General features: G+C 39.8%; 1 protein-coding gene across 1 annotated transcript in view; it reads left to right on the top strand.

Annotated features, from left to right (window-relative positions):
- ADGRA3 (adhesion G protein-coupled receptor A3) overlaps positions 1–26,015 on the top strand; it is a 134,894-nt gene that overhangs the window by 74,907 nt on the left and 33,972 nt on the right. Inside the window, exons 10-12 of the mRNA XM_060655336.3 lie at positions 793–948; positions 21,384–21,545; positions 24,796–24,999. Coding sequence (XP_060511319.2) covers positions 793–948; positions 21,384–21,545; positions 24,796–24,999 — 522 coding nt within the window. The remainder of the gene's footprint in view (positions 1–792; positions 949–21,383; positions 21,546–24,795; positions 25,000–26,015) is intronic.

Raw genomic sequence — 26,015 nt, 5'->3', positions numbered from 1 at the left:
TAGGCTTTGTCACCTCAACCGGTATTCAAGGCCCTCTGTGGTGTCGATTTTCCTTTCCAGTCACTGCCTGACTCAGTGCCTTTGTTTGAATATCTTTATCATCTATATTCACTAGACCGAATTCCCAGCCATCCTTCAAATCCATCTGGGAAGCCACCTGTTGGGTTCCTTTTATAATCTCTTTGTCACGAGTGATCCCTTGTTACACTTGTACTCATATGTCTTTTCTTGTATTCTCTACTGTGCATCCTTTTAAACCTGACCACGTTGTAAGCAGCGGGAACATGGCCTCCCTGTGACACATTTTCTTATGCTCCTTGGTAGCTGTTATGTCCTTGGTGTAATGGTTGGTGCTGAGTTGTGTTTAAGTCAATAAATAAGCAAATGTAAAACATTACCGGCAGAGCATGGCAGTATAGATACATGTTTAGTAAGTGCTTCATACTCTCGTGCATTGGGGCTCCAGGGGAGTTATTGATCCCTCCCAGTTGGAATACTCAGGAAAGGCTTTACTAAGCAATTGGAATCGAGTATGTGTAGAATTTGGATAAGCAGAAAAGAAGAGATGGTGTTGTGTGTTTACCAGACGTGTTTTCATGTATTACTATGTTTCATTTAAAGTTAAAAAAAAAAAATTTGCCTTTAGGTTGGTTACCATTATAATGCCAGTTTTCTCCGCTTTGAAAAAGCATTTTAAGAAGGTCCTGGTGATAAATGATAAAGACTTTGAATTCATTGCCATGTTTTGAATGCAAAGATAAAACGCCAGATTTTTTGCCTTTTTAAATACAGATGCCTCTCAATCTTACTAATGCTGTGGCCACAGCCCGACAGTTACTGGCTTACACTGTGGAAGCTGCCAATTTTTCTGACAAGATGGATGTTATATTTGTGGCTGAGATGATAGAAAAGTTTGGAAGATTTACCAAAGAGGAGAAGTCCAAAGAGGTATTTTTCTGGTTCACATTTGTAGCATATAGCATGTCAATGAATAGTCATGTGATAGAGTTGAATCTGTAGTTTGTATTTATTTAAAAAAATTCTTTTAAACTCTTTTATTCAGTTTTGAGAGACAGAGAGAGACAGAGCATGAATGGGGGAAGAGCAGAGAGAAAGGGAGACACAGAATCCGAAGCAGGCTTCAGGCTCCGAGCTCTCAGCTCAGAACCTGACGCGGGGCTCGAACTCAAGAACGGTGAGATGGTGACCTGAGCTGAAGTCAGACGCTTAACCGACTGAGGCACCCAGGCGCCCCTGAATCTGTAGTTTTTAAAGAAAAGTTTACTTATTTTGAGAGAGAGAAAGAGAGAGCAAGCAGGGGAGGGGCAGAGAGAGGGAGAGAGAGAATCCCAAGCCGGCTCCATACTGTCAGTGTGGAACCCGATGCGGGGCTCAAACCCACAAACTGAGATGATGACCCTGAGCCGAAACCAAGAGTTGGACACTTAACCAGCTGAACCACCTAGGCGCCCCTGAATCTGTATTTCTAAAGCATCTTTATGTTTGCTCTATTTTAATTAAGTGTACCTTTTAATTTCCAAAGTATTGAGAAATGTATGCTGCATTTACTATAGGAATCTGTTGTTAGAACAGAGGTGAACAATCCGTTCTTGGGAATTAAGGTATCGTGATAGAGCAGAGCCAGCCTGTGAGAGAGCAACTTCCTGCCTCCACATTGTGGGTTGGCTAGAACTATTCCCAGGCATTCTGGGATTTCTCCTGTCTACACAGGCATGTGTTTATCCTTCTCTTTCTCTTCCCCCACCACCCAGTTTTATTGAGAGACAATAGACACTCATCAGTATATAAGTTTAAGGTGTACACCATGATGCTTTAACTTACATATATTGCAAAATGACCATCACGATAGGTTAGGCTAACATCCATCTTCCCATATAGATACAATAGAAAGAAAAGAAAGAGAAAAAGAAAAAAGAAGAAAACAAATTTCTTCACGTGATGGGAACTGTTGGGATTTACTCTAATAACTTTCCTATATACCATGCAACACTGTTAGCTGTTTTCATTTGTGCGCTACATCCTTGGTACTTAAAACTGGAAATTTATACCTTCTGACCACCTTCCTCCAGTTCCGCCCCCTGTCCTCCCAACCCTCTGCCTCTGGTAACCACAGGTTTGTTCTTTTTCTGTGAGGTTTCTTTTTGTCCACATGTAAATGAAATCAGGCAGTATTTGTCTTTCTCGGATTTATTTCACTTAGCATAATGGCTTCAAGATCCCTCCATGTTGGAATAAATGATAGGATTTCCTCATTTTTTAAATGGCTGAATATGATTCCTTTGTGTGTATATATATATATATCACAACTTCTTTATCCTTTCATCCTCAATGGATCATAGGTTGTGTTATTATAAATAATGCTGCTATGGACGTGGGGGTGCAGAGCCATCTTCAAGCTAGGGTTTTAGTTTCCTTTGGATATATTTCTGGAAGTGGAATTTTGGGATCATGTGGTAGTTCTGTTTTTAAATTTTTTAGGGTCCTGCATATTGTTTTGCATAGTGACTGTACAAATTTACATTCCTACCAAGTGCACAAAGGTTCCCCTTCTCCATATTTTTGCCAGTGTTTTCTTGTCTTTTTGGTGGTAGCCATTCTAACAAGTCTGAAGTGGTACCTCATTATGCTTTTAATTTGCGTTTCCCTGATGACTAGTGATGTTAAAGACCTTTTCATGTACCTCTTGGCTTTTCATATATCTTCTTTGGAGAAATATCTATTAGGTTCTTTGCTTGAGTTATGGAAGTTCTTTATATATTTTGCATATTAACCCCTTACCAGATAAATGGTTTGCACATATTTTTTCTCATTCTGTGAACAACTAGGTTGTCTTTTTACTTTGTGGATGGTTTCTATTGCTATGCAGAAGCCTTTTAGTTTGATGCAGTCCCATTTGTTTATTTTTGATTTTGTTGTTTGTGCTTTAGATGTCATATCCAAAAATCGTTACTAAGACCTATGTCAAGGAGCTTTATTTCTGTCTTCTTGGAGTTTCATGGTTTCAGGTTTTCATTTAAGTCTTTAATCCATTTTCACTTAATTTTTGTGAGGAATGTGAGATAGGGGTTCAGTTTCTTTCTTTTCCATTTTAATATCCAGTTATCACAACACCATGCATTGTGAAGAGACTGTCTTTTCTTCATTGAGTATTGTGGCTCCCTTGTCAAATATTAGTCGACTGTATAAGCTGGGCTCTTGTTTCTGTTCTGTTGGTCTGTTTGTATTTATGCCAATACCATACTGTTTTGATGACTATAGCTTTTATAGTATAGCTTGAGATCTGCAAGTATGATGCCTCCTTCTTTGTTTTTTCTCAATATTCTCTTGGCTATTCAGGGTCGTTTGTGTTTCCATGTAAATTTTAGGAGTATTTTTTTCTACTTCTGTAAAAACTGCCATTGGAATCTTGATAGGGATGGCATTGAATCTATAGATATATCTTTTGGTAGTGTTGACATTTTAACAATATTCTTATAGTCCACGCACATGAGATACCTTTCCATCTATTTGTATTTTCTTTGACTTCTTTCATCGGTGTCTTGTAGTTTTCAAGGTAGAGAACTTTCACTTCATTAAATATATTCCTAAGTATTTTATTGTTTTTGAAGTTATCATAAATGGAAATGATTTCTTTAAAAAAATTTTTTTAATTAAAACATTTTTTAAGTTTATGTATTTATTTTGAGAGAGGGAGAGAGAGAGACAGACAGACAGTGAACAGGGGAGGGGCAGAAAGAGAGAATCCCAAGCAGGTTCTGTGCTGTCAGCCCAGAGCCCGATGACAGGCTCAAACTTACAAATTGTGAGATCATGACCTGAGCTGAAACTAAAAGTTGGACACTCAACTGACTGAGCCATCCAGGTGCCCTGGGATTGATTTCTTTATTTCATTTTTATAAAATTCATTGTTAGTGTGTAGAAATACTACTGAGTTTTAATGTTAATTTTGTGTCCTGCAACTTTACTGAATTCCCTGATAAATCTAACAGTTTTTTTTTGTTGTTGAGTCTTTAGGATTTTCTGTATATAAAATTATGTCCTCTGTAAATAGAGACAGTTTACTTCTTTGTTTCCAATTGTGATACCTTTTAATTTTTTTCTAGCTTGGTTTCTGTAGGTAGGACTTCTTGTACTATATTGAATAAGTGTGGTAAAAGTGGGTCCTTTTGTCTTATTTATAATCTTAGAGGAAAATCTTTGAATCTTTCACTATTGAGTATGAGGTTAGCTGTGGGCATGTCATCTATAGCCTTTATTATGTTGAGATACATTCCTTCTATGCCTAATTTGTTGGGAGTTTTTATCATGAATAGATGTTGAATTTTGTCCAATGCTTTTTCTGCATCTATTGAGATGATCGTATGGTTTGTTTTTATTCCATTCATTTGATATATCATATTGGTTGATTTATATATGTTGAACCATCCTTGCATCCCAGAGATCAGAGATAAATCCCACTTGATAATGGTGGGATCTTTTTAATGTACTGCTGTATTTGACTTACTAGCATTTTATTGAGAAGTTTTGCATCTACATTTATCAAGGATATTGGTGTGTAGTTTTCTTTTCTAGGAGTGTCATTTTCTGGTTTGGTATCAGGATCATGCTGACTTTGTAAAATGAGTTTAAGAAGAAGAGGGAACTCTTCAGTATTTTGGAAGAGTTTGCATGTGATTGGTTTTAATTCTTCAAATATTTGGTAAAATTCACCAGTGAGACCATCTCATCCTGGGCTTTTTTTCATTGGAATACACACACACACACACACACACACACACACACACACACACACATATATACACCCACATACATATACTTATGTATATATATACACACACATATATGTATACTTATACGTGTATATACATACACACACACACACAAATATATATATATATATTTTTATTTTTAAACATTTATTCATTTTTGAGAGAGACAGTGTGAGTGAGGGAGGGGCAGAGAGAGAAGGGAGACACAGGATCTGAAGCAGGCTTTAGGCTCTGAGCTGTCAGCACAGAGCCTGATGTGGAGCTTGAACCCATGAACTGTGAGATCATGACCTGAGCCAAAGTTGGACACTTAACTAACTGAGCCACCCAGGTGCCCTGGAATATTTTAGATTACTGATTGATTCCTCCTACTAGTAATTGGTCCATTCACATTTTCTATTTTTATCTGATTTAGTCTTGGTAAGTTTTATGTTTCTAAGAATTTTTTCATCTAGGTTGTCTAGTTTGTTGGCATATAGTTTTTCATTGTTTTCTCCAGATCCTTTGAATTTCTGTGGTATCGGTTGTAATGTCTCCTTTTTCGTTTATAATTTTGATGATTTGAGTTTTCTTTTTTTCTTGGTTGGTGTAAGGGTTTATCAGTTTTGATTTCTTTTCAAAGAACTGACTCTGTTTTGGTTACTCTTTCTATTGTTTTTTTGTTCTCTATTTCATTTATTTCTTCTTTAATCATCATTATATACATTTTTTCTTCTGCCGCCATTGAGCTCACTTTGCTCTTCTTTTTCTAGATCCAGAAGGTATAGAATTAGGCTATTTGGGATTTTTCTTGTTCTTAATGTAGGTGCTTATTGCCCTTAACTTTGCTTTTAGAACTGCTTTTGCTGCATCTCCCAAGTTCTGCTATGTCTGTTGTGTTTCCATTTTCGTTTGTCTCAGGAATGTTTTTTTTGTTTTGTTTTGTTTTTGCTGCATCTCCCAAGTTCTGGTATGTTTGTTGTGTTTTCATTTTCGTTTGTCTCAAGAATCTTTTTTTTTTTTTTAAGATTTTATTTTTAAATAATCTCTATACCACATGTGGCACTCGAACTTAGAACCCTGAGATCAAGAGTCACATGCTCTACCGACTGAGCCAGCCAGCCAGGTGCCCCTCAAAAACTGTTTTTAAATTTCCTTTAATTTCTTCTTTGATCTACTGATTATTGAGTAGAGTGTTGATTTCCATATGTTCATGAATTTTACTGTTTCGCTCTTGCTACTGATTTTTGATTTCATGCCATTGTATCAGAAAAGATACTTGGTCTGATCTCAGTCTTCCTGAATTTGTTAAGACTTGTTTTGTGGCCTGATATAAGGTCCATTCTAGAAATTGTTCTGTGTGTACTTGAGAGAAATGTGTGTTCTTCTGTTGTTGGGTAGAATGTTCTGTATATGTCTGTTAGGCCCATTTAATCTCTAATGTTGTTCACATATACTGTTTCCTTTTGATTCTCTGTCTGGGTGATCTGTCCATTGTTGAGAGTCAAGTATCAAAGTCTGCAAGTACTATTGTTTTACTGTTTGTCTCCTTTTCTGTTAGTTTCTGCTTTCTATATTTAGGTGTTCCAATGTTGGGTGAATGAGTATTTACAGTTGTTAGATCTTGTTATATTGACCACTTTATCATTTTATAATGATCTCTGTGCCCTTTTACCACTTTTAAAGTCTGTTTTGTTTTTGGTTACCATTTGCTTAAAATGTCTTTTTCCATCCTTTTCTCTCAGCGTAGGTTTGTCTTTAAGGCTAAAGTAAATCAGCATATTGTTGGATCTTTTTTTGTTTTCTTTAATCTACTGAGGCATTTTCTTTCTTTTAATTGGACAATTTAATCTTAAAAAAAATTTTTTTTTTCATGTTTATTTCTGAGAGACAGAAAGAGACAGAGCATGAGTGGGATAGAGGCAGAGAGAAAGGGAGACAGAGTCCAAAGCAGGCTCCAGGCTCTAGGCTCTGAGCTGTCAGCACAGAGCCCGAGGCGCACGCAGGGCTTGATCCCACGAACCGCGGGATCGTGACCTGAGAAGAAGTTGGATGCTTAACCAACTGAGCCACCCAGGCGCCCTGGACAATTTAATCTTCTTAACATTTAAAGTAATTATTGATAGGTAAGGACTTACTATTGTCATTTTGTTAATTGTTTCTTGGTTGTTTTGTAGATCCCTTATTCCATGATTCTTATCTTGCTGTCCTTTTTGTTGTTTTGATATCTCTTGGTATCAGTATATACTGTTTTGACTTCTTTGTTGTATTTTTTGGTGTAATTAGTATAAGATTTTTCTGACTGGTTGCTATGAGGCTCACATAAAATATCTTAAACTTATCACACTCTATTTTAAACTGACGGCAACTTCAGTAGAGTTTGTAAACTTTGCAGTTTTACTTCTCCTCTCCCTCACGTTTTAGGTTACTTCTGTTACTATTTATACAGTACAAAAAAACACATAGGGATGCCTGTCTGCCTCGGTTACTAGAGCATGCGATTCTTGACCTTGGGGTCGTGAGTTGAAGTCCCATGTATGGCATAGGGTGTACTGTAAAACAATTTTTTTTAATGTAAATTATAACAGATTGTTGTCATTATGGTTGTTTTAAGTATATTCTTTTAACTTTTAAACTAGTTTTAAGTAACTTATGCCCCACTATTACCATATTGCAGAATAGAAAATGCCCATATATTTGCTGTTACCAGTAAGATTTACACTACCTTTTTTTAAAAAAAAATAAAAATGTTTATTTGAGAGAGAGTTAGGGAGGAGCAGAGAATGAGAGGGGAGAGAGAATCCTAAGCAGACTCTGCACTGTGAGTGCAGAGCCCAATGCTGGCTCCATCTTTTGAACCATGAAATCATGACCTGAGCCAAAATCAAAAGTCAGATGCTTTACTCACTGAACCACCCAGGTGCCCCAGCCATTATTGCTTTAAGTATACTTTCTCTAACTTTCTCTTTCTTTTCTCTTTTTGGAATTCCCAAAATGTGAATATTGTTTTGCTTTGTTTTGTTGTTTTTTTTTTTCCCCATTGTGTCCCATAATTCCTGTAGGCTTTTTTCACTCTGTTTCAGAACATTTTTGCTCCTCTGACTCTGGAATTTCCAGTGTCCTATTCTCTCTAGTTGTTGATTCTTTTTTCTGCATGGCTGAAGCGACCTTTGAAGCTCTGTTGAATTCTTTAGTCATTATATTTTTCAACTCTCGGATTTCAGTTTGTTTGTTTTTTGATGGTTGCTGTTTTCTTGTCAGACTTCTTATTTTGTTCATGTATTGTTTCCCAAGTTTTATTTAGTGGTGTCTCTCTTTTCTTGTAGCTCACTGAATTTCCTTAAGAGGAGTATTTTAAATTCTTTGTCGGACAGTTCTTGGATCCTCCATTATTGGAACTCGATGAGTTTCCTTTGGTGGTGTCATATTTACGTGACTTTTTGTGCTCCTTGATTCCTTATTTGAGTAATGGGGCTTCTCCTCTAGACTTACCAGTTTTGTTTTTTCACTGGTTAGCTCTGTTTGGGTTTCTGGGTGTGTCTGCTGGTAATGGCCTTGGGCAAGTGGGACCTGCTATTATCATCTACTTTTGGGCCAGGCGGCTCTTAGAGCTCTGAGAATGGGTACAGGGACTTGTGCTCCTGGCTTGGTTGCCTACCCTGCTGAGGCTTTGTGGTTGCGCGAATTCTCCGGTCAGACTTACTAGATATGGTCTGGACTGGATACCATATTCCGGGGTAGGTGGGGCCATGGGTTAGCTTCCCTCCAGGGAGAGCCATCCTTATTGTGAGTTTTAGTCACCCTGATCTTGTTATATTGCTTAATTTCTTTCGTAATATCCTGGAATAGGAGACTATTTTTCGGAACTTTTTTGAAATTCCTAATGATTGTAATATGCAAGTTAGGAAAATTTGGTGACTTTGAAAATGAGCACATTTTGGGGTACCTGGGTGGCTCAGTTGGTTAAGTGTCCAGCTTAGGCTCAGGTCATGATCCCATGGTTTGTGAGTTCAAGCCCTGTGTTGGGCTCTGTGATGACGGCTCAGAGCCTGGAGCCTGATTCAGATTCTGTGCTTCCCTCTCTCCCTGCCCCTCCCCTGCTCATGCTCTGTCTCTCAAAAATAAATAACCATTAACAAAATATTAAAAAAGAAAAGAAAAGAAAACAGGTATATTTTAATAGGGCCATGTTCTTAAAACTATGCTTGTCAACATGATATCCTTTATGTGAAAACATTGACAACCACCATTTTCAGAATGAATGAGCAGAAAATAATGTTTCAAGTAAGTTTTTAGATGCAGATTAATGTATTCTTAAACGTTAAGTTTCAAGCTACTTGAGAACTAGTGGCTCTTATGTGATAGAGTCAGTTACACAAAAAGGTTCTGCTCTGTCAGCACACTGTCAGCTTGGAGCCCGATGGGGTGTTTGGACTCATGAACTGTGAGATCTTGACCTGAGCCAAAATCAAGAAACATGCTTAACCAACCGAGCCACCCAGGCACCCCTCATGTTTACTTTCTAGTAGTGTTGCCCTGTGTGGTTTTCCAAAGTACACAGCACACAGCTGTGTAGAAACACTGGACTGAACAAAGTCTAATGTATTTCTTGATGTAGGACCTCCCAGATTCATTAATAATGTTCAAAGGTAAATACTGTCCCTAGTTCTTCTACATCATTTAAACCAAGGAACTTTTTTTTCCCCCTTTTTGGTACACTGCTTATTAATATCTTGCATTTTGGTGATAAGTTTTGGAACTTGGAACTACAGCCCCAGTACCCTACGTGCTTTATTTGATAGGATGTAGTTACTAAAGGAAGAAAAACAGTTACATGTATTTAAATGAGACTCAGGTCAAGGGACCATTTGATAATGAGGTAACATTTTAGTGTTGCTCTCTGAACTTCAGACCACAGTTTTCTTAAGAGCTGTCTTGCTACTTGATGGTCTCTCTGGGCCACAGCCTACTTCCGGTGGTAAATTTTCCCAGTGGTGGGAGAAGCTGTCTGGATTCTGGCTCTGTGGTAGTGCTGCTTTCCATTTTGATGATAATCACAGGTTGGCTGCTACATGATGAGAAATCATTCATGGAAGTGGGAATGGTTTGAGTCCTGGGAATAAATGGCATATCTTCTGGAATGTGGACATTGAGAAATATTTTGCCAATATATAATGCCTGTTTATTCCTTCACTGCCCTGTTTATTCCCACGCTGCCTGTTTATTCCCACGCTGCCTGTTTATTCCCACACTGCCTGTTTATTCCCTCACTGCCCTGTTTGTTCCCACGCTGCCTGTTTATTCCCACACTGCCTGTTTATTCCCACGCTGCCCTGTTTATTCCCACGTTGCCTGTTTATTCCCACACTGCCTGTTTATTCCCTCACTGCCCTGTTTGTTCCCACGCTGCCTGTTTATTCCCTCACTGCCCTGTTTATTCCCACGCTGCCTGTTTATTCCCTCACTGCCCTGTTTATTCCCACGCTGCCTGTTTATTCCCTCACTGCCCTGTTTATTCCCACGCTGCCTGTTTATTCCCTCACTGCCCTGTTTGTTCCCACGCTGCCTGTTTATTCCCACGCTGCCTGTTTATTCCCTCACTGCCCTGTTTGTTCCCACGCTGCCTGTTTATTCCCACGCTGCCTGTTTATTCCCGTGCTGCCCTGTTTATTCCCACGTTGCCTGTTTATTCCCACGCTGCCTGTTTATTCCCTCACTGCCCTGTTTATTCCCACGCTGCCTGTTTATTCCCTCACTGCCCTGTTTATTCCCACGTTGCCTGTTTATTCCCTCACTGCCCTGTTTGTTCCCACGCTGCCTGTTTATTCCTGTGCTGCCCTGTTTATTCCCATGCTGCCCTGTTTATTCACATGCTGTCCTTGTTTGGCCTGAAGGAGCTTTGTGCGCATCTCAACTCGTGAGGAGTCACATGGTGCCCAGAGGTGTGCGTTCCCCCACTGCGTGCGGTGAACGTCTCCACTTTGGTGTGCTGTCAGGTAGATGCATCTTGTTGAGGACAGGAAGTGCATAGGGTTTCATGAGTTACTTATTAACCTGAGGCCCTTTCTTTATTTTTGAAATGGGATGATATTTGCCCTCTTTAACTTGCAGTGTTTGTGTGCACAAGTGAGAAAATAGAGGCGAAACTGTTTTGCAGAATCATTGAAAGCTATGTTATACTTTCATAAAGTTAGGAAATTTAACATTCTTATCTCTGAAGCTGAGAAGTAGGTTCTTTAAAAAAAAAAAAAAAAAAAAAAATCACCAGAATGCTTTAATTACTTAACTGTCACTTTCACTGGTGACATTAGCGGTAAAGTGTGAATTAACTTTGGAAACAAATGATGGCAAGTTATTAAGTATAAATAGGAGAAACAGAAGAAAAATATTTAGGATTGAATAATTGAGGTATAAATGTACTATCATCACCTGTGGTCGTGACAGGCATCCTATCAGATTCTCTGGAAAGTTAAAGTATAGGCCATAGCTGTCACCATTTATTAGAACAGTAAAAAGAAATCATGATGTTTAAGGGCTTCGTTTTATGTTAATTACCATGAAATTATTCTAAGGTATCCTGAAATGCATATGGCTTAGTTGGACAAATAATTAAATTGATTTTTTGCATTATATCCAAAAAGTCACTCTGTTATGAATAATTCATAAGGGAAATATTGTGAGGCAATTGCTTTTTAACCTATGATTGAGTCTAGGCAGCTCAGGCTGGTGCTCTGTGATCTTAAGGTGGGTGCTGAAAGCTTTCCAGCCGTCAGATCCAAATGGTGTATTTAGTGGACTCTTTTTTGTTTTAATATTTGTTTTATTTTTGAGAAACAGAGCACATAAGGGGCAGAGAGAGGGGAGACACAGGATCCCAAGCGGTCTCTGTGCTATGAGCACAGAGCCTGATGCGGGCCTGGAACTCACGAACTGTGAAATCATGACCTGAAATGAAGTTGGATGCTTAACTGACTGAGTCACCCAGGCGCCCTTTTGGTGGGTTTTTTTTTAAAACAGCTTAAGGAAGGGGCGCCTGGGTGGCTCAGTCGGTTAAGCGTCCGACTTCGGCTCAGGTCACGATCTCGCGGTCCGTGAGTTCGAGCCCCGCGTCAGGCTCTGGGCTGATGGCTCAGAGCCTGGAGCCTGTTTCCGATTCTGTGTCTCCCTCTCTCTCTGCCCCTCCCCCGTTCATGCTCTGTCTCTCTGTGTCTCAAAAATAAATAAACGTTAAAAAAAAAAAATTTAAAACAGCTTAAGGTTGTCTGTCAGGCAATTTAAGTGTCTGTTCCATATTTACACTAGTGATGTCTCTTATGAAAACATATGTGCATTTCAGAAGAGGAGAATGTATAAAGATCAGATTTGGTTATGCATAATAGTCCTTTTACTGCTCTGGTTTTAAATTGTAATTAATTATATATTTAAAATTATATATATGTATGTATGTATATATATCTAAAATTTTTAATTTTTTAGTGTGCTCTAGTTTAAAGAAATTTTTTTAATGTTTATTTATTTTTGAAGGAAAGAGAGACAGAGCATGGGCGGGGGAGAGGCAGAGAGAGAGGGAGACACAGAATCTGAAGCGGGCTCCAGGCTCTGAGCTGTCAGCACTGAGCCTGATGTGGGACTTGAACTCACAAACCATGAGATCATGACCTGAGCTGAAGTTGGTCGCTTAACGGACTGAGCCACCCAAGGCGCCCCAGTGAGCTAGTTTTAAATGTCTGAGCGAGGCATGCACCCTAATGCTAGTTTACCACAAAGTTCATTTGGCACGTTTTTATGGCCAGATCTTTAAAAATGTAAAGTTCTTTCACTTCCTTATCTTAAAATATAATCACTTATGTATTAACCATTTTGTTTTGTTTTCAGTATTACTAATGTTTTTTCCTTGATTTTTGTCGGACTTTACTGTTAAGCTTTTCAGAGATGGCTACCCTGGCTTTGTTACATTGTTTCTGAAACTTGAGTGTATATCTCAATCCCCCCCCCCCCCCCCCCCGAAGGTTTGTGAAATAGAGCGGTGGCCCTGCCCCCTCAGTTTCTGATTCAGTCTGTCAATGAGGAGGTCTGAAAATTTGCATTTCTACACTGTGCCCAGTCACCTATCTTTGGCACAAGCTTTGAGAAGCACTATAGTATCTTCCTTTTCTATCCCTGTCTTGCTTTAAAAAAAAAAAAAAAAAAGTATACTTTAGTCTTAACTTCCTAAAAACTTTTCAGAAACTTTTTTTATTGGAAAATTCTAAAAGCATAGGAGAGAGAATGTTATCATTAATACCTGTGTTTTACCTTTCACCGGGCTTCAGCATTTTTCAGTATTGACCAGTTTTGTTTCATCTATCTACTTCTTTTGTCCCCATTCCCCCACTCTTTCTTTTCCTTTATCTTTTTCTTCTTTCTTTCTTGTTTTCCTTCTTCAGTGCTGGAACATTGAATAGCAAATTCTAGATGTCCTACTTCATCCATAATTTTCCTGAAATAAAAGGAACTTTAAAATAGAACTATGAGGGGCTCCTGGGTGGCTTATTGGTTAAACGCTCGGCTGTTGATTTTGGCTCAGGTCGTGCTCTCACAGTTCATAAGATCGAGCCGGGAGTTGGGTTCCATGTGGACAGTGTGGAGCCTGCTTGGGATTCTCTCTCCCCCTCTCTCTCTGCCCCCCTCCACCTGCACTCACATGCACGGTCTCTCCCTTTCTCTCTCTCTGTGTCTGTCTCTGTCTCTGTCTTTGTCTCTGTCTCTCAAAATAAATAAACGTTACAAAAGATAAAATAGAACCGTGATACTGTTATGTGTTACCCAAATGAGCTCTGAGACCTTAACACCATCAAATATCTAGTCCTTGTTCAATTTTCCCTAATTATGGTTTTTAAAAATGTGCATCATGTGTGTGGTTACCTTAAGGAATTCGTTCACTTAATTTTGCAGTTGGTTATGTGGGATTTTCTAGACATAGATCACCAGTGAATACAGTTGGTTTATCTGTTCCTATTTAAATTGTATCCTTTTTTAAATTTTTTCCCTTTCTGGTTGTCTGTTAGTGAGAACCTCCAGAACAATGTTGATTAATATTGATGATGAGGAGTCTTCATGGGAATAGTCTAATGTATCCTTATGAAGTGTGATATTTGTTTGCTTCTGTTAAGTGCCTAGGGGCAATACCAAGGTAAGGGGCTCGCTTTGAAATTAGTTCTCAGCTTGAGGTTTTTTAGACCTCAGGAATAATGTGATGCCTGACCTTAGTCCTGTGTGATCAGCTGTGTTTACGAATTGCCAGGGAAGAGATTTTTCACCTCCTACTTTGTGCCAAGGTCAAGACAGTTTCAATTTTGCTTGCTGGTTCGCCCTGACCCTGGAGGTGTCCCCTTTATGTTATCAGCTTAATGCAGTGATCTCCTTGTAGGCCTGCCTGGAAATCAAAACCTAAGCCACGGCCATCAGAGTTCAACCTCAGAGCTTCTTGGATTCCTGCTGCTGTTTTGCTGTGGGCCTCTGAAACAGTCTTTATTGTCTGACTGGTCAGTGGTGCCTTTCTTTTTTTCCTGTCGACGAGTTTTCGCTCAGCAGTTTTCACTGTTAGCAGGGGAATCTTCCTGAGTACCTAGTTCTCCATGCTCCCCGAATGGGAGAGGCACAGAGGTTTGTGTAATCAGAAAAAAACAAAATGAGCTTCCCTCGGGAGAACTGAAGGACTCCGAGGAGTTAGGCTCTTCCGTTTGTTGTGAAGGTGTGGCTGAGGGGCCGCCGATCGAGGTCCACCTCTCTTGAGTAGTGTTCCTCATAAAAGCAGCTTTGCTGACCTGGAGGAAGCGTTCTCCCTTTGTGTTGATAATTGTGGTATGGTCTTCACCGCCTCGCCTAGAAACATACCATTTTTTCCCGTGTGATAGAAACTGTGCATTGATGCATAGTTTTTACTTGCGTATCTTTTTCTTATACGTCTATATTTCCCACTATTTGCTTTCTTAATTTATTTTTTTTTTAATTTTTTTTTAACGTTTATTCATTTTTGAGACAGAGCATGAATGGGGGGAAGGTCAGAGAGAGAGGGAGACACAGAATCCGAAACAGGCTCCAGGCTCCGAGCTGTCAGCACAGAGCCCGACGCGGGGCTCGAACTCACGGACCGCGAGATCATGGCCTGAGCTGAAGTCGGACGCCCAACCGACTGAGCCACCCAGGCGCCCCTGCTTTCTTAATTTAAAAGAATAATCCTTTTTATTTTGCTAAGCTACCTCAAATCCGTTTTCTAAGGAAACAGAATAAATGGGACATTTATTCCACATAACATTATTCTCAGCCTCCCCCCCCCCCCCCCCCACTTCTCACCTGTTTCCCCGGATCCCCCATGGTCATCGTCCTCCTCTTCATTATCTTCTTCGCTCCTTTACCACAATAAAATCAGATCTTTAATCTTTGCCACAGGCCCTGATGATTATCACAGTGAGACTCTCACTGAATATTGACCGCTTTACTAAGCAAACCGAGAAGCCTGCAGTGGGATCCCGAGGCACTCAGGACACCGAAGCTAGTTAAGAGGGACGTAAATACACCTTTAAAACTTGGCTTTCACAGTGGAGTAATCCCTTTGTTAAAAGTATGCAGGGCAGTAACACACTTTGAGATAGGTTTGATCTCAGTATTATACGTAATGTGTAACTAGGAGAAAATCGTGAGGGCTTCTTGAACTTAGTAATAATACCAGCTACTGCCCTTATTCCTGTTATTACCTAGTCACATTTGGACAGCACGTCATCCCTTTACAAACTGGCACCATCTTAGCTGTCCCCAAACAACTGCCCAGCTTGCTGCCCCATCCCACACATGAGTCTGTAATTCTTGATTTTCTGGTTATTAGGTTTAACTGGTACCCCCTGCTTCCTTGTGCTTGGAAATGCAAACTGGGGTGGGGAGGGCTACATCCCTTGGCTTTTCTCAGAAATGACGTGAGTTGCTTAATGAAGATAACTTTTGTTTTCTTAATTTCCTACTGGCATGAACCCTTCTGAGCCCTTCTCATAGAATTCTTGGTCTCATTTTACAAGTGAGAAAACTGAGTGTTGGGCAGGCTCAATAACTGACTCGTGGGCATTTAACTGGCAGGTGACAGACTTGAAGTCTCAACCCAGGAGTGTGTAACTCGAAGGCACATAAATACTCTGCCTTCATTGTCCTACTGTCCTCCTACATTACAATTAAAGACCAAGTTTAGGTTATGCATCATCTCGTGTGTTTCCTATGCTAACGCATCAGACATTCATGAAATTTACAGGTGATTTGATCTGATTCTGATCAGAATTCCAAACACATATATTGAGAACATGAAATATTCTTATGACAATTGACATTTAATGCTTTCTTTGTTATTGTGGCATTTCCATTTCTTTACCCTTTTTATCTTTGATAATGCGCGTTCACACGTGTTTTCATTTGAGCTTCAACCATTCACTGTGACAGGTGGGAGAGCAGGTGTGTGATTCCTTCTGACCCTTTTGTGGCTGGAGTGGCCTTTAGGAAATGAGGTCAAGGAGAGATCCAATGCTTTTTAACGCTCGTTGCAGTTGCCAGACTGTCTTGGTGTGTCAGATTTTAGGAATACTTTTTTAATCCAATCTAATTTTTCATGCACTGTTACCCTTTTTGTGTCCTTCTTTTGCCACTGTGACGGATTCAGAACTGCTTCTGTAACCAAGCTACAGAAGTTTACAGCATTTTATGATCACCTGCTCTGGGGAGTATTTTGGCAACAAATCCCTTTCCTGAGTTCTTAGCCATTTGGAATGAAGTAATGAGAAAGATAGATTATTCTCAGCTAAAGCAATCATTCTTGCTACCTATATACCTTCTTAAAGATACTTCTTTTCTTTACAGTTATTAGAACACACTAAATTCCATTACTGGCATTATCTGGTGGCCATAGCAGTAAGTAGCTTTTTGATCACACAATAATTAAAGTTTCTCAGTGGAGATGATGTATCTGTCAGGTCTCCTGTTGGATCTTCGTAAAGTCTATGTGTTTAAAACTTAAAAAAAAAAGTATAAGACAAGTTGAATTGTAATGGTGCTAATCTATGAATACTCCATATTTATTTCTGTAGTACCTTAGAGTCTGTGTTTTCTTACATATTATCTTTTAGGTGTTTGCAGCCAGTGGGAATTTTTTGATAGCCATAGAGCATCTTTTAAAATCCACAGTAGGTAAGAATAAGAGACACAAACCTAGCCAATTTATTCCGGCTACTCTGAATTCCTGTTAAAAATTGGCAGTTACTATTCCAATTGTCTGTATAAATAGCTGATTGACATGTTCAGTTATTGGCATATCGGAGTCATTGTCCTTTTTTTTTTTTTTTTTTTTTTAAGTTTATTTTATTTATTTTGAGAGGGGGAAGGGGCAGGGAGAGAGAGAGAGAATCCCAAGCAGGCTTTGTACTGTCAGTGTGGAGTCTGGCACAGGACTCGATCTCATAAACCATGAGATCGTCAATGACCTGAGCCGAAATCAAGAGTTGGACGCTTAACTGGCTGAGCCACCGAGGCCCGCCCCCCCCCCCCCCCACTGCCTTCTTTATAGCTCCAGAAACAAGAGCTTCTGTTAGAATAAAATCCACCACCCTCACCTCTTTGTTATTAGGAATATATAGACTATATACTAGGATGCTAATGTTCCATGAATTGTATAAAATGAATAGGCTCTGGGTTGCATTGGGGTTGGTTATAGGCCTAGGCCTTTCTGGTTCTCCGTTGATCTTGTTAATGTGTTGGGTTTGGAGGGAAATGCTCTTTGGGAATGTCTGAGTCCATTAAAATAGAGTGTTTGGATTAAATTCCCTTCTCTTCATTATATATCACTCTGGTAGTTTTGCAGTTATCACAACTTAGTCACTTTTAAAACATGTGTTTACTTGTTTTGCATTTTCCTCAGAGATTACAAGCCCCCTAATAGACCTTGTGTGTTTCTCTTACTGCTGTGTCTCCATTGCTCTGCACAGTGTCTGGCTCACCTTGGTTCTTAATAAATATTTAGTCAGTGAGTAAATGGAACTGTGTAGCTATTGGCTTTTATACCAAGAGTTCTACTAGTGAATAAGGGTATAAATATAAGTAAGACATTGTGTTGTCTCTGCCCTTAAGATGTTTACATTGGAAATAAAATAAGGAAAGAGTTGTGATATAGTATGTTAGAGGCATTAAGAAGCCCATAAACTATTTTTAATTGGATGAGGTAGCAGTGCTTTAGAGAGTAGAGAGAGACAGTTTTGCTGGATGCATTGTGCTATTTACAGATGAACATAGACTTAAGTTATTTTTAGGGGCGCCTGGGTGGCTCCATCGGTTAAGCATCTGACTTCGGCTCAGGTCGTGATCTTGCAGCTCGTGATTTTGAGCCCTACGTCGGGCTCTGTGCTGACAGTTCAGAGCCTGGAGCCTGCTTCGGATTCCGTGTCTCCCTCTCTTTCTGCCCCTCCCCTTTTTGTACTCTGTCTCTCTCTCTCTCTCTCAAATATAAATAAATATTAAAAAAATGTTTAATTGGCTGAGCCATCCGGTTGCCCTGAACATAGACTTTAAAAAGGCACTCCTCTTTTTAAGTTAAATTCAATTAAATTAAATTTTTGTTTTTTGTTGGGGTGTAATTGACATGAAACATTGTATTATTTCTAGGTGTACAGCACAATGATTCAGTATTTGTATATATTGTGAGTCGATCACCAAAATAAGTTGAGTTCGTATCCATCAGTGCACAGTTACAAAATTTTTTTTTCTTGTCGTGAGAAGCATCTCCTCTTTTAGCACCTTTCATATATGCAAAAAGTATTTTTAACTACAGCCCCCACGCTACGTCCCATGACTTATTTGTAACCGGAAGTTTGTACCTTTTGGCTTCCTTCACCTATTTCGCCCACCCCCTACTCCCTCCTCTGGCAACTCCCTGTCTGTCTTCTTGGCAGTTTTGTTGAAGATTCCACATAGAAGTGAGATCCTATGGTATTTGTGTTCCTGTGTCTGACCTGTTTCACTTAGCATAATACCTCAACTTAAGTTCCAACCACGTTGTCACAAATGGCAAGATATCCTTCTTTTTAACGGCTGTGTAAAATTCCAGAGAGTGTGTGTGCATGCACACATGTGTGTGGACACCACGTTCTCTTTATCGTTCATCCATCGATGTACATTTGACTTGCTTCCATGTCTCGGCTACTGTAAATAATGTTACAGTGAACGTAGGGGCGCGAGAACCTTATGAGTTAGCATTTTCATTTTCTTCAGGGAAAGTGGAGTTGCTAGACCCTATTTTTAATTCTTCAAGAGACCTCCATACTGCTTTCTAGAAGTAAGTGGCTGTGCCAATTTACATTTCCACCAGCAGCGCACAAGGCTTCCCTCGTCTCCACATCCTCGTCAGCTGTCCCTGTGATAGCCATTTTCACGGGTGTGAGGTGACATCTCATCGTGGCTTTGATTAGCATTTCCTGGATGACGAGCGATGTTGAGCACCTTTACATGTACCTGTTGGTCAGTCTGTACATTTCTTTGGAAAAATGTCTATTCAGATCCTCTTCCGAATTTTTAATCAGATTTTTTTTTTTTTTTTTTTTTTTTTTTGCTATTGAGTTATATGAGTTCTTACATAGTTTTGCATATAAATGCACCATCCCTCTTTAACACTCCTAGAGCTATCTTGAAAGAGGGGCCTATGCTGGAATTGAAATGTTAAACAAATAATGGAGCGATAAAATACAATAATGAGGACACCTGACCAGGCATGGTTTTAGGAGCCTTGTATTTATCATAGGAACTTAATCTTCACAACATTCAGAAAAGACAGGATTGTTATTATCTGCCTTTTACAATTAAAGGAAGGCATAAGAGGGTAAGTGTCCAGCTCAGCTAGAGGTCAGGACTTGAAGTCCTGCTCTTCACCCCTGTACTCACTCACTTGCCTCACCCATCGTGTTCCAGCGCTGGGATCCAGTGCATTTCCACAGGCTTGTCTTCTTTGTGAAGTGAACTGTGGGTGGGATGGACTGAACATTGTCTAGTCCCACCTCAGTCTCATAATTGTACATCTTGTACATCTTGGGAAGAGTATCGGATGCAGAGCAGGGTTGAACAGCTCATCTGGGATCTTCTGGGATGATGAAAAGACATTTGCTAAAATAGCCTTCACTTTCTTGCTTGGCTTTGGGGCTTAACGCCTTTGCTGTTTGTTTCTTGATTAGAGGACCAGCCAGCTTGTAAATCCTGTGATCCTACCTCTGGAATGTTTTTGTAGTTGTTTCTGCCATAGATCTCCCTCTCAGGAACATTTTGCTTGATAGCAAACCCCCTCGACACCAGTATGTCTCATTAGCCTGGGCTATTCAATGCATTTCTCTGACATGGGACATACAAGTCAGTGTCGACCATAGTTAATGGACATTTTTGGTGGCATTGCCTGACAGATGTTTACATCTGTAAGTCATGGGCTGAACTTAATAAAAGGAATTCAATAAATAAAACAAGTGGTGGAAAAGTACCTCTTAGGATCCATGTATTTCGTGGCACTGGATCGTAAAGCATTCATTGAACTGGGAGGAACCGAAGAGGTTCATTCGAGGTCATGGAAACCGCATGTGCAAAGACCCATCCAGCGGCCTGGCATATGCGGGGAACTCATGATAGCTGGACATTCCTAGAGTTTTGGACATCACAGGATGCAAAAGAGGTAGCCGTGTGTATTTCTTACTAATAATACTGAGTTAACATACAAAAAGAGGTCTTTATAAATGTTTTTCCAAAGAGTTGAGATCTTTTTGTTCTGGGAATCGTGTGATATCTTTCCCTTCTCCTTGATTAACTTAACTGCCTTTTTCCCCCCTTATGAAAATGAGTACCACATGTCATTCTTTACCAATGAGTTGGTAGTTATTCAAGTATACTGTTTTGAGCGAAATGTGTTTTTTTTTTTTTTTTTTTTTTTTTTTAAACGTTTATTTATTTTTGAGACAGAGAGAGACAGAGCATGAACGGGGGAGGGTCAGAGAGAGGGAGACACAGAATCTGAAACAGGCTCCAGGCTCCGAGCTGTCAGCACAGAGCCCGACGCGGGGCCTGAACTCACGGACTGCGAGATCATGACCTGAGCCGAAGTCAGCTGCTTAACCGACTGAGCCACCCAGGCGCCCCCGAAATGTGTTTTTTTTTAAGAGAGAGAGCGAGAGGCAGAATGTGAGCAGGGGAAGGGGGGGGGAGAGAGAGAGAGAGAGAGAGAGAGAGAGAGAGACAGAAACACAGAATCTGAAGCAGTCTCTGGGCTCCAAGCTGTCAGCACAGAGCCTGACCCAGGGCTCGAACCCATGAGCCGTGAGATCATGACCTGAAGTCGGATGCTTTAACTGACTGAGCCACCCAGGCGCCCCTGAGCTAAATGTTACCCGCTGGTCATAACTGAATGTGCTATTCATATCTGAAAATGTTTCAGTCAGAAAAAATAAGTGCCTGTTGGGTTTTCAGGTGAACATTTAGACGGAAGGCCAATCTTGGTGTCTCATTGTGATTTTGATTATGTAAAACAGCCTGTATTGGTTTTAAAGGTCTTCCTCTTCTCTCCTGCACACCTGCTAGCTAGGTGATGTGATGGTTGACATTGCAAGCAACATCATGTTGGCTGACGAGCGTGTTCTGTGGCTGGCACAGAGGGAAGCTAAGGCCTGCAGTCGAATTGTTCAGTGTCTACAGCGCATTGCTACGTACCGATTAGCAAACGGAGCTCACGTTTATTCAACAGTAAGTGTAACGCTGTCCTAGAATTCTAAGAAAAGAAATTCATTGAAAGCATCTTGAACTTATAAAAGATAGTTGTTTTTTTTTTTTCCTCATGATGTGGGTATTTTCTGTTCCTGCTGATTATTATAGAATTTCCAGTTCTCTAACATTTTAAAAGCTCATTTCACTTTTGAGTAATCTGTTTTCTTAGTAATTAGAAAATACTTTCTTAATTTGCAGTTTGAATGGTTATTGCCATTTAATTTGAAAGACAAATAAGCACACTGTAGGATTACTGTAACTGTCACATGTACCTCCCAGCTGATACTCTGTTCTGGGCCCTGAAGGATGTTCTGAGAAAGTGATTGTTTGCCCAGATTCCAATTTCAAAAGAGAACTGGGGAGCGCCTGGGTGGCTCAGTCGGTTAAACGTCTCACTTCAGTTCAGGTCGTGATCTCACTGTTTGTGAGTTCAAGCCCCACGTCGGGCTCTGGGCTGACAGCTCAGAGCCTGGAATCTGCTTTGGATTCTGTCTCTCTCTCTCTCTGTGCCCCTCCCCTGCTCACACTCTGTCTGTCTGTGTCTCTCTCTCTCTCAAAAAATAAATAAACACTACTAAAAAAAAAAATCGAAACAGAAAAAGAGAGAGAACAAGGAGGCCCTCTAACCTTTGTGCACTGTTGACATTTCCAGTAAGTCTCACTCTTGGAATAATGAGTATTTATGTTTAATAATCACTCATCATATTAAATTTTATTTGTGCTAAATTGAGCAGCTCTAAATTTCTTGGTGTACTGCTGACTTTTTCTACAAATGTGGTAAATATGATAAATACTCTGTCATTCCCTTACTACTCATACTCTGATCTCTGGTCCACAGTTCTCATTTCCTAATTATTTTAAGTCGGTTCATAGAATACTCTCTACTTCCTCCTAGGATTTTATACAATTCAGGGTTACTGTTTTTCCAGAGGTTGATGGGAGCTTTTTGATGATACTGTGTTTTATTGTTCCTTTTGCTCAATTAAATTTAGGATTACTTTCTTGAATAATAAATAAAATGGTGGGCCTACCATGACTACTGACCTGACAACATACTTCAGGGTAATTTCTCTCTCAGACACATGGCCTTACTGGAAACTGGCTTGCCATATTTAAAAAAAAAAATTTTTTTTTTTTAATATTTATTTATTTTTGAGAGAGACAGAGACAGAATGCAAGTGGGTTAGGGGCAGAAAGAGAGGAAGACACAGAATCCCAAGCAGGCTCCAGGCTCCAAGCTGTCAGCACAGAGCTTGACGTGGAGCTCTAACTCACAGGCCGTGAGATCATGACCTGAGCTGAAGTCAGATGCTCAACTGACTGAGCCACCCAGGTGCCCCACACCATTTTCAGTGACCACATATGGTCTTCCCTGGTCATTTAGATCTATTTTAAATTCCTTGCCTGAGCCTTACTAAGCTCAAAGAACTTCTTCCTTTCTCTAAACTTCATTGGTTCTTTGGAGAACTCAAGGATATAATAAAGGTGCATAGTGCATTTGCCCTCCTTTTATTTTATTTTTTAGTTTTACATTAATGCTTTTTATTTATTTTTGAGAGAGAGATACAGAGCACAAATTGGGGAAGGGCAGAGAGAGAGAGGGAGACACAGAATTCGAAGCAGGCTCCAGGCTCTGAGCTGTCAGCGTAGAGCTGACCTGGGGCTTGAGCTCATGAACCGTGAGATCATGACCTGAGCTGAAGTTGGACGCTCAACCACCTGAGCACCCCCCCCAGGCGGCCTGTCCTCCATTTCAAAGGGTAGGAAAGGTTCCCGGAAATGATGCATCTACTTATCAAATGATACAGCTTACAGGGCACCTCAAAATGGCTGTTTTCTTCCTTTCAACTGAGGTTTCACATATTTGTCTTAATTATTTGTGTCTTTGGTCAATAAAAAAATGGAACGTACTTTGTTAACAAATACAGTTGGGGGCACCTGGGTGGCTCAGTCGATTAAACATCCAACTTTTGATCTAAGCTCAGGTCATGATGTCACGGTTTGTGGGTTCAAGCCCCACGTTGGGCTCTACGCTGACATTGCCGAGCCTGCTTGGGATTTTGTGCCTCACTCTGCCCCTCCCCTGCTCTCTCTCTCAAAAATAAATAAGCTTAAAAAAATGTAATCGAATTTAGTAAGAGTTTTCACAATGTGACATCTGGGTTGCAAAAGCTAATGCAAAAATTTGTTAGTCTTGAATATTTGAGGGAGCACCAATTCTTTTCTTCCATACATATGGTGCTTGGCAAATTCTACTTTGCCTTTTATATTTTTTAATTTGTATCTTATCTTCCTGATAGATTTTACACACCTTGCACATAAGTTTTACACTTAAAAAAAATTGCAAAAGAGGACTTTGTCCATACATGGGACTTAAAATGGGACCTTGCCTTTTTTTTTTAAGTTTCTTTTTAAGTAATCTCTGCACTCAACTTGGGGTTCAGACTCATGATCTCAAGATCAAGAGTCACATGCTCTACCGACAGAGCCAGCCAGGCGCCTTAGAACAAGGCAGCTTTTGAAAGTGTATTTCCCAAACCCCAGCACTCCTCTTGTGTTACTAAGCGAGTCCACTGATTTCTCTAGCTGATTTTTTTATAAGACACACTTTTCTTTAAAGTTTACTTATTTATTATTTTATTTTATTTTTTAAGCATTTTTTTTAATGTTTATTTTTGAGAGAGACAGAGTGTGAGCAGGGGCGGGACAGAGAGAGAGGGAGACGCAGAATCTGAAGCAGGTTCCAGGCTCCGAGCTGTCAGCACAGAGCCTGACATGGGGCTCGAGCCCACAAATCGCAAGATCATGACCTGAGCTGAAGTCAGACACTTAACCAACTGAGCCACCCAGGTGTCCCTATTTTATTTATTATTTTAATTCTTTTTTTTTAAAGTTTATTTATTTTGAAACAGTGAGCACGAGCAGGGGAGGGGCAGAGAAAGAGGAAGAGAGAGAATCCCAAGCAGGCTTCCACACTGTGAGTGCAGAGCCCGATGTGGGGCTCCATCCCACGAAGAATGTTCCTCAGTTGGTATTTTTCTAGATTAGGATATCCTTTTGTTTCCAGCATCTTTTTTTATGTGCCAGTTACCTACACAGTGTCTTTGTTATGTAAGAACTTAAGCTTTTTGCCTCTAGCTTACGTACAGTGTTTTTTGTTTGAAGACTCTTTGAAAGTGCTTTTCCCTCATGCTGTAAATCTTTCATAACTCCTCTTTGACTTTTGAAGTATTCACCCAATATTGCTCTGGAAGCTTATGTCATCAAGGCTGCTGGCTTCACTGGGATGACATGTACCGTGTTCCAGAAGGTAGCAGCCTCTGACCGGACAGGCCTCTCTGAGTATGGGAGGCGGGATCCAGATGGAAACCTGGATAAGCAACTGAGCTTTAAGTGCAATGTTTCAAATACGTTTTCAAGTCTGGCCCTAAAGGTATGTTACATTTTATAAGCATTTAAGACTCTTTATTGTTAGGTTAGAATGCTCAAAATGGTTTGCTTTGAAGAATCACCTAATTAGAAGTTATTTTGGGGATGGGGTAGGTATTGGTATTGTTTTTTGCTGTTGTTTTGAAAGAAATTCAGACCAGGAAGGGACATGTAATGCCTCTCATGGGCCTAGACACTTCTGCCCTTTGGACCCTGTCTCTATACAAAAATATCAAAATTATATTTTATGACTGCACTGGTAAAAAGATGGATATATTAATACATATTAGAACATTTTCTTTGACCTGAAAGTTCATTTTTATACTCCTGATTTTAAAGACATGAGAACATTTCGTAGACCTCCTGAAAGTATTGTGTGTCCTTGGCTCTGTGCCTCTTGGACCTAATGGAAAAGCCAGCCTTGAGATTGGGCATTTAATCAGGCAAGCTGTATATCAAGAGTTTTGGCAAAGAAGTGCAAACATGTGATCTGTCTTCAGAAAATGTGTGTTTTATTGCAGCAAGCAAAATGAAAAGCATTTTTATTGAGTTTTAAAATTTGGGGTTTAGATGTGTTTCATTAAGACTACATTGAAGCAAATAGTGGAGGTCCAAGTCTAACACCCTAATGAAACCACATTTTTTTCATTTAGCTTTGCGTGGCCACGTGTAGCTGTGTTGTCTGTGGATTTTAATGACACAGGACTTTCTTTGTTTCTGGCTTGTCCCTGAATTATCTCACAAACAATATTCCATTCACTTTAATGGCTGCATAGTAATTGGTCAAATAGGTGTTAGGTGTCCTGGTACATTGTGGGCATTCAGTAAATATTGAATGAATGAATGAATGAATGAATATGGGCACTCAGTAAATATTGAATGAATGAATGAATGAATATGGGCACTCAGTAAATAATGAATGAATGAGTGAATACAGGCACTCAGCAAATATTGAATGAATGAATGAATGAATATGGGCGCTCAGTAAATATTGAATGAATGAATATGGGCACTCAGCAA

Source organism: Panthera onca, chromosome B1 (genome assembly GCF_046562875.1).
Source record: "Panthera onca isolate mPanOnc1 chromosome B1, mPanOnc1 haplotype 2, whole genome shotgun sequence".
Taxonomy (NCBI): domain Eukaryota; kingdom Metazoa; phylum Chordata; class Mammalia; order Carnivora; family Felidae; genus Panthera; species Panthera onca.
The sequence above is the reverse complement of the archived record's forward strand: the minus strand, read 5'-3'. Positions and strand labels throughout refer to the sequence as shown.